This window comes from Egretta garzetta, unplaced genomic scaffold (genome assembly GCF_000687185.1).
Source record: "Egretta garzetta isolate BGI_Z169 unplaced genomic scaffold, ASM68718v1 scaffold511, whole genome shotgun sequence".
Classification (NCBI taxonomy): Eukaryota; Metazoa; Chordata; class Aves; order Pelecaniformes; family Ardeidae; genus Egretta; species Egretta garzetta.
In genome coordinates this window covers 372,796-381,557 of record NW_009258554.1, presented here as the reverse complement: position 1 = coordinate 381,557, position 8,762 = coordinate 372,796, and the positions used below count along the sequence as shown (strand labels likewise).

The window sequence follows — 8,762 nt, the reverse complement described above, 5'->3', positions numbered from 1 at the left end:
ACTGGAACAGGTTGCCCAGAGAGGTGGTGGAGGCCCCATCCCTGGAAACATTGAAGGCCAGGTTGGATGGGGCTCTGAGCAGCCTGATCTAGTTAGCGGTGTCCTTGCTCCTGCAGGGGGGTTGGACTAGATGACCTCTAGGGGTCCCTTCCAACCCAAAACATTCTATGATTCTATGATTCTATACAAATAACTGGTTTAAGAATGAAATCTTTTATCTGGGAACCAACTGTCTGTATTAGATTCTATAGAGTATCTTGGTGACACTGTATGTTCAGTGCTGAGTAGCTGTTAAGAAAGCTATGACATTAAAATGACCACGTATCCTACTCTTTAGGATGTTATTATTTTTTATGGAATTTGCCATCTGGTAGTTTTGATAGTGGCACCACTCTACCCCAGCATATGTAACTTAACTCACTTTTTGTCAGCTCTCTGATTGCTTTCTGCTCTTGCTTTTTTACAGTCTTCTCTCATTCCATTTTCCAGGTTGGGATCAACTACCAGCCTCCTACAGTAGTTCCTGGTGGAGACCTAGCCCAAGTTCAGCGAGCAGTCTGCATGCTGAGCAACACCACAGCCATTGCAGAGGCTTGGGCAAGGCTCGACCACAAGTTTGATCTGATGTACGCCAAGAGAGCTTTTGTGCACTGGTATGTGGGTGAAGGCATGGAGGAGGGAGAATTTGCAGAGGCCCGAGAGGACCTGGCTGCCCTGGAGAAAGACTATGAAGAAGTGGGAACTGACTCACTTGAAGAAGAAAATGACGGGGAGTAATTTTAAAATACACTTTGTTCCTAGTGAGCACAGAATTGTCTCTGCATCACTGTATTGCACATGTGTACCATTAGGTCACCTTTTTTGTATGTAATATACAAGAAATTTAGGAGGGGTCATATAGAGACATTTTTTATTCCATAAGTTACAGTTAAGTTGTCCTGTAAAATATGATCAGTTGTAGTAATGCCCCACCACTGCCAGCAATGCAAAGACTTGCTCTTCTTCCTTGCACATTTAATGTAAGCCTCTTCAAGCTCTAACACACATGCTAAAACCACTACAATTCAATATATGCAAGCTTATAATGGAGCACAGTGAATCAGTGGAGTTTTCAAAGTTCTAATTTGCCATAATTTCACCTTTTGCTTGTTGGCATGTCAAAAAATTATGACCATGGAAAAATGGGTCATCTGCTCTGTGCTTTATTATCCTCTCATTGACCTTCATCTGACTGACCTAAATGGGAAATTTCACTCTTCTCTGAAACACCATTTCTGAAAACGTTCTTCAGAAATGTTAAAGCAGTGAAATTTTTCCACATTTGGGGGATAAACATCTGTGCTGTGAAAACAAATATCCTTTTTGGTTGGATGCAGCTGCAGCAGGCATAAGAATTTTTTTTCTGTGTCTCTGTGAACTGTTTAAAAGAGAAAATTCTCTGCTTTTAAAAAAAAAACCCAAGCAGCTTTTTTTGGCATCATCCCTACTGAAAACATTTCAGTATTCCTTACTCTGCCTGAATGGTTCTTCCTCTGCAAGAAGCAACCTCTACTTTACCCAGCAGACCACTCTGCTATCTGTGGCAATCTATTTAGTGCACCATGTGCAAGTGAGTCTGCAATACAGGCATTTGAATGTTCACTCAAAGATAATTCAAAGTAGTGATCAAAGCTCTCATATTTATAGGATTCACATCTTGCTAGGCAATGACATTTTTTCTTGACTAGGAAACCCCTCAGCAACTTTTTATCCAGGTCTAGTTCCCTGATGAGATGCCCCCATGAGTGCTGAGGCAGCTGGCAGATGTCATTGCAAGGCCACTCTCGATAATCATTGATTGATAATGGTGATTGGGAGAAGTGCCCAAAGACTGGAGGAAAGCAACTGTCACTCCTATCTTCAAAAAGGGCAAGGAAGACCCAGGGAACTACAGACTAGTCAGCCTCAACTCAATCCCTGGAAGGTGATAGAGAAGGTAATCCTGGAAACCATTTCCAGGCACAGGAAGAAGAGGAAAATCATCGGGAGTACTCAGAAAGGATTCACCAATGGGAAGTCATGCTTGACTAACTTGATAACCTTCTATGATGAAACAACTCGCCTGCTTCTTCCTTGCACATTTAATGTAAGCCTCTTCAAGCTCTAACACACATGCTAAAACCACTACAATTCAATATATGCAAGCTTATAATGGAGCACAGTGAATCAGTGGAGTTTTCAAAGTTCTAATTTGCCATAATTTCACCTTTTGCTTGTTGGCATGTCAAAAAATTATGACCATGGAAAAATGGGTCATCTGCTCTGTGCTTTATTATCCTCTCATTGACCTTCATCTGACTGACCTAAATGGGAAATTTCACTCTTCTCTGAAACACCATTTCTGAAAACGTTCTTCAGAAATGTTAAAGCAGTGAAATTTTTCCACATTTGGGGGATAAACATCTGTGCTGTGAAAACAAATATCCTTTTTGGTTGGATGCAGCTGCAGCAGGCATAAGAATTTTTTTTCTGTGTCTCTGTGAACTGTTTAAAAGAGAAAATTCTCTGCTTTTAAAAAAAAAACCCAAGCAGCTTTTTTTGGCATCATCCCTACTGAAAACATTTCAGTATTCCTTACTCTGCCTGAATGGTTCTTCCTCTGCAAGAAGCAACCTCTACTTTACCCAGCAGACCACTCTGCTATCTGTGGCAATCTATTTAGTGCACCATGTGCAAGTGAGTCTGCAATACAGGCATTTGAATGTTCACTCAAAGATAATTCAAAGTAGTGATCAAAGCTCTCATATTTATAGGATTCACATCTTGCTAGGCAATGACATTTTTTCTTGACTAGGAAACCCCTCAGCAACTTTTTATCCAGGTCTAGTTCCCTGATGAGATGCCCCCATGAGTGCTGAGGCAGCTGGCAGATGTCATTGCAAGGCCACTCTCGATAATCATTGATTGATAATGGTGATTGGGAGAAGTGCCCAAAGACTGGAGGAAAGCAACTGTCACTCCTATCTTCAAAAAGGGCAAGGAAGACCCAGGGAACTACAGACTAGTCAGCCTCAACTCAATCCCTGGAAGGTGATAGAGAAGGTAATCCTGGAAACCATTTCCAGGCACAGGAAGAAGAGGAAAATCATCGGGAGTACTCAGAAAGGATTCACCAATGGGAAGTCATGCTTGACTAACTTGATAACCTTCTATGATGAAACAACTCGCCTGGTAGACAAGGGGAGAGCAGTGGATATTGTCTACCTAGACTTGAATAAGGCTTTCAACACTATTTTCTGTAGAGAAAGCTGAGGAAGTATGGGCTGAATGAACAGACAGTCAGGTGGACTGAAAACTGGCTGAATGGCTGGGCCCATAAGGTGGTGATCAGTGGCACAAAGTCTAGTTGGAGGCCATTAACTAGCAGCGTGCCCCAAGGTTAATACTTCATTAATGTTTTGGGTGATGGGGCAGAGTGTATCCTCAGCAAGTTTGCAGATGACACAAAACTGGGAGGAGTGGCTGATACACCAGAGAGTTGTGCTGCCATCCAGAGGGACCTCAACAGGATAGAGAAACAGGTTGACAGGAACCTCATGAAGTTCAACAAGGGGAAGTGCAAAGTCTTGCAGCTGGGGAGGAACAACCATGCACACCACCAGCTGGAAAGCAGCTTTGCAAAAAAGGACCTGGGGGTCCTGGTGGACACCAAGTTGAACATGAGCCAGCAATGTCCCCTTGCTGCAAAGAAGGAAAATGCTATCCTGGGCTGCATCAGGCAAAGCAGATCATAGAATCATAGAATACCTCAAGTTGGAAGGGACCCATAAGGATCAAGTCCAACTCCCTGCTCCTCGCAGGACTATCCAAAACTAAATCATGTGACTGTATGCTCCTTGAACTCTGACAGGCTTGGTGTTGTGACCACTTCCCTGGGGAGCCTGTTCCAGTGACCCACCATGGTCTCAGTGAAGAACTTTTTCTTAATGTCCAATCTGAACTTCCCCTGATGCAGCTTCATTCCATTTCCTTCTGTCCTATCACTGGTCACCAGAGAGAGGAGATCAGCACCTCCCCCTCTGCTGCTCCCCCTTGAGGAAGTTGTAGACTGTGATGAGGTCACCCCTCAGCCTTCTCCTCTCCAAGATGAGCAAACAAAGTGACCTCAGGTGCTCTTTCTAAGTCTTGCCCTTGTGACCTTTCACCATCTTGGTTGCCCTCCTCTGGACACATTCTACTAGTTTGATGTCCTTCTGACACTGAGGCACCCAAAACTGCACACAGTACTCGAGGTGGGACCTCACCAGTGCAGTGTAGAGTGGAACAATCACCTCCCTCGACTGGCTAGCTGTGCTGTGCTTATGGAGGTCGAAGGAGGTGATCCTTCCACTCTGCTCAGCACTGGTGAAGCCACACCTGGAGTATTATGTCCAGTTCTGGACTCCTCTACAAGAGAGCTATGGACACACTGGATAGAGTCCAGCGAAGGACCACAAATATGATTAAGGGACTGAAGTATCTCTTCCATGAGGAAAGGCTGAGAGAGCTGGGACTGTTCAGCCTGGAGAAGAGAAGGCTCAGGAGGGATCTTATAAATGTATATAAATACCTGAATAGAGGGTGTAAAGAAGACGGAGCCAGGCTCTTTTCAGTGGTGCCCACTGACAGGACGAGAGGCAATGGACACAAAATCAAACAGAGGAGGGTCTGTCTGAACATCAGGAAACAGTTTGCTACTGTGGGGGTGACTGAGCACTGGCACAGATTGCTCAGGGAGGTTGTGGAGTCTCCCTTCTTGAAGATATTCAAAAGCTGTCTGGACATGGTCCTGGGCAACTGGCTCTAGGTGGCCCTGCTTGAGCAGGGGGTTAGGACCAGATGACCTCCAAAGGTCGCTTCCAACCTCAACAATTCTGTGATCCTGTGATCTTCTTCATATAGAGATTTCTGTTTCTGTTGGCAGTTCCATTTCACAGTACAATATCACATTGAACTTGTATATTCTGTATGCATTATATGCATTTAATTAACCAGATCAGTAAATTACTATAAATAACTATGAAGTTATGGAGCACCAGAAATGTCTCTGTTTAGGAAAACAACCTATTCAGGATGTACTTGATTACGTACCTAAATTGAAACAACATGAATAAGTATTACACAACCTAGTGGGATTTAGACTCTTACATGGCTTCCCTCACAGTTCTGTCCTGAATTGGGACCAAAACCAGAAACAGGAAATTTCATACATGAAATACATGCATGTGTTTGAACTGAGAAGTGACCCTGCCCTTCCAGTGAGAGAGGAGAAGTAGGGGGCAAGTTAAAGACAAAAAAATGTGATAAAAAAGTGGCAGATGAATTGCTTGCTCTGTTCTTTGAAAAAGTGCTGAAAGCGATGCAATGAAGAAGTAGAATTTACTGATCCAGTGTGGAGTACTTCATGCATTTTAAAATACTGGGTGTGGAGTTCCTAACTTCCTGAAAGCTTTTTAAATCTCATCCTAACCATCAATGTTATGGTTTATTTTATCTGCAAGGACACTTAGGAATCAGGATCCCTGCTCTCACAGTAGTCAAGGCACTCTTTGGAATGGTTTGGAGATTACTTTAGAAGCACTGTGGCAGTTATCAGGAGCTTTTGTCAAAGTGACGCTATACCATGACACTCAGCAGGCAGTGTATTTGGAGACCCAAACACTGAATCTTTCAGTTTTAGCCATCCCTTCATCTAAGCACACTTTCTGGGCTCAGACTTCTGCCTGTTACCTGTTTTGGAAGTGGGGTGTCACAACTGACTTTCACAGGCAAAGCTTAAAATATTCTTAAGTAAGACATATGCTCCTCTTAGTCGAGCATCCAGGCTCTCACAGCGGTCATCACCAAAAGCCACTTCAGCTGCACACTGCTTTGCTAGTTTCCACAGACCTGTCAGACCTAGTTCCTGTTTAATCCCCAGTGTCAGTTTGCTCATGTGGTTTAACAATCTCTAAGCAATTTATGGCTTAGCAGTTGTTCTCTCCTCCTTCCTTCTATCAGACAGACACCACACAAGCTAGCAATAGAAAGGTAGCATCACTAAATTTAAACCATTGCCAAGAGGCTCTGCCAGAGTCACAGCAAAGATGCTGAGTCATTTGTACCCTTCTGCTTACAAGCTTCTACAGATATCCATACCTGTCCATGTGACAGTACTGGAAGCTTTTCACTGCCACTGCTGCCTTGGCTGAAGAGCTCTGACAGTGCTGCCTCCAACAGAGCCAGGCTATATGAGCAGGTTTCTCTGTAACCTGCCCAGAGGGTATGCAACTGGGACTTCTGTGGGGACTGCAACAACAGCTCTGATGGGCTCCACACAACCCCTCTGAAAGCCTCCTATGCGCTGCCTCCTTCCCATGGTTCAGTGAAGCAGGGCAGGGGCTGCACAGAGGTACCTGACACTGGGCTGGGAGCACATGCCATCCTCGCCTGTGCTAACAGAACTGCAGACAGTTTAGCCTCTCTCCACAATAAATCCACATTAGCATAACCCTTCCCCCAGAAGGTGCACCCAAAGTGACAAAGTGACAAAGGGGACAAAGTGACAAAGGGCAGGAGTGAACATGCCTTCTTATCATCATCAGGGTTGCATTCATCTTCCTCTAAAGACACAAAGTCTTTGAGCCACTCCCCCAAAGGGCTGGCTCTTCAATTCAAGTTGTAACAGGAACAAACAGTATGTTAATAATAGAACACTTATGTCACTTAACGTCTTGTAGAGCATCTTTGCGGCAGAAATATTATAAAGGACGTCTGCATTCAACTCCTAAATTCCCTCTATAACCACTAAATGTCTATATAATTGTTGTGGTTTAACCCCAGCCAGCAATTAAGCACCACACAGCCACTTGCTCATTCCGTACACACACACACACCCCCGCCTTCCCTCAGTGGGATGGGAGAGAGAATCAGAAGACAGTTTAACACGTAAAGCAAAAGCTGCGTACACAGGCAAAGCAGATCAAGGAATTCATTCCCTACTTCCCATCGACAGGCAGGTGCTCAGCCATCCCCAGGAAAGCAGGGCTCCATCACATGTAACGGTGACTTGGGAAGAAAAACACCATCGCTCTGAACATGTGTCTCTCCCTTCTTCTTTATAAGCTGAGCATGACATCATATGGTGTGGAATATCCCTTTGGTCAGTTGGGGTCAGCCACCCTAGCTGTGTCCCCTCCCAACTTCTTGTGCACCCCCAGCCCACTTGCTAGCAGGGCAGTGTAAGAGGCAGAAAAGGCCTTGACTCTGTGTAAGCACTTCTCAGCAATAACAAAAACATCCCTGTGTTATCAACACTGTTTTCAGCACAAATCCAAAACATAGCCAAAACTAGCTACTATGAATAACATTAACCCTATCCCACCCAAAACCAGGACAATAATACAGAAAGGAGACGGCAAGTCAGGGCTATGTTAAGCCATGGTTTTCCTCCTCACATCTGTTTTTTTTGCAACATTCCTTGAATTTAGTAATTTAGTGAGACAACAGCTGCAGGCTTTTGCATAGTGCATGTGAATTCAGTTTGTTAGCAGCTCACAGAAGGGGCTTTTCTGAGGAGCAAAGGGGTGCCCCAAAGACACCAGCAAGCTTCTAGGGAGCAAAGAAAGGGAGATGGAAGGCATCAGGAACTCTGCACAGCCTCTGAAAGGGGGAAACACCTTTCTTCTCATTAATTCCTCATGTCCCGCTAAACCAATCCTATAGGCAGAGAGAGAGGAAGGGTTTAGGGTTTGAACCTGTCCCTGGGGACCTCCTGGTGTCAGCTGTAAGGGAAGGACATGGTATCTCTGAACCCAGCTGGAGTTCCTCCATAAGGGGTAGGCAGGTGTGCCCTGCCAAATCATACAGGGACTTGCCCTTCTGGGGTCGCAGAGACTCAACCTATTTCACAGTCAAGGCAGGACTCCCTACATCACCCGCACCATTTCCCCAGTCAGCAGAGCTCTGCAGGGCAGCATCACTCACCTTTAAACTCTCCCACCTCCTCAAGTGCAACAAAGCTGGGCCAGAGGCCAGCCTCCAACAAGCAAAGCTCCCTTACAGGGTGCTGTGCCCCTCCGTTCCTCCTGCAGACTCCCAGGAACAAGACAAAGAGGAAAGCCCAGACACCCGACATATGCACTGGAGAAGCAGCCACGCAAGCACTTCTGCTGGTCCGGACATAGCTGACACTTTGAGGCCTGAAATCTCACAGCTCAGGTTGGCGTTGAAGCATTTGTTTACCATTCGCACATCCCGCTGCACACCATGGCCCACCGTCAGATGGGAAGCTGCCAAGCCGTTCAGTTTGCCAGGTGGGTGAAGTTTCTAAGAAAGTTACTTATTTGGGGCTATTTTAGATGAGCTATTTCTCGCTTCTAGGTAGGCTACTGGAGGCCTTGACAAGAGTTTGGCTTTTCTGTTGCTTTTGTGGCTAAACGCAACAGACGCCAGGCCGAAGACATGCCTGCTTTTGAGAGGTAACAAGCAACCACGCAAAGTCCGGGCAGAAGAAACCCACTGAGGTACTTACTGCCTCTGCCAAGGAAGAGTTGGTTTTTTTTTTTGCAGAGTTCAATTTCTCACCCTCCCTTTCAAGCTCGCTCTTGCCTCTGCCCAGAGGAAACCAGACTGAACCAGGCTGAGGTGCTGGAACGGGGCAGGGAGGCGGCGTAGGGGGCCGCTGCCTTCCCCCAGTGGATGGCTGTCCCAGCCCAGTATCAGCGCAGTCCCTCCCGGGCCTGTGGCCTCAGAGACGAATGGGC

General features: G+C 45.6%; 1 protein-coding gene across 2 annotated transcripts in view; it reads left to right on the top strand.

The window, feature by feature from the left end:
- Nucleotides 1-777, top strand: part of LOC104134378 (tubulin alpha-8 chain) — a 7,620-nt gene extending 6,843 nt beyond the window's left edge. For both annotated transcript variants that reach the window (XM_035903362.1, XM_009647911.2), the window contains exon 5: nucleotides 490-777. In XM_035903362.1, coding sequence (XP_035759255.1) covers nucleotides 490-777 — 288 coding nt within the window. The remainder of the gene's footprint in view (nucleotides 1-489) is intronic.
- Nucleotides 778-8,762: the final 7,985 nt, after the last annotated feature.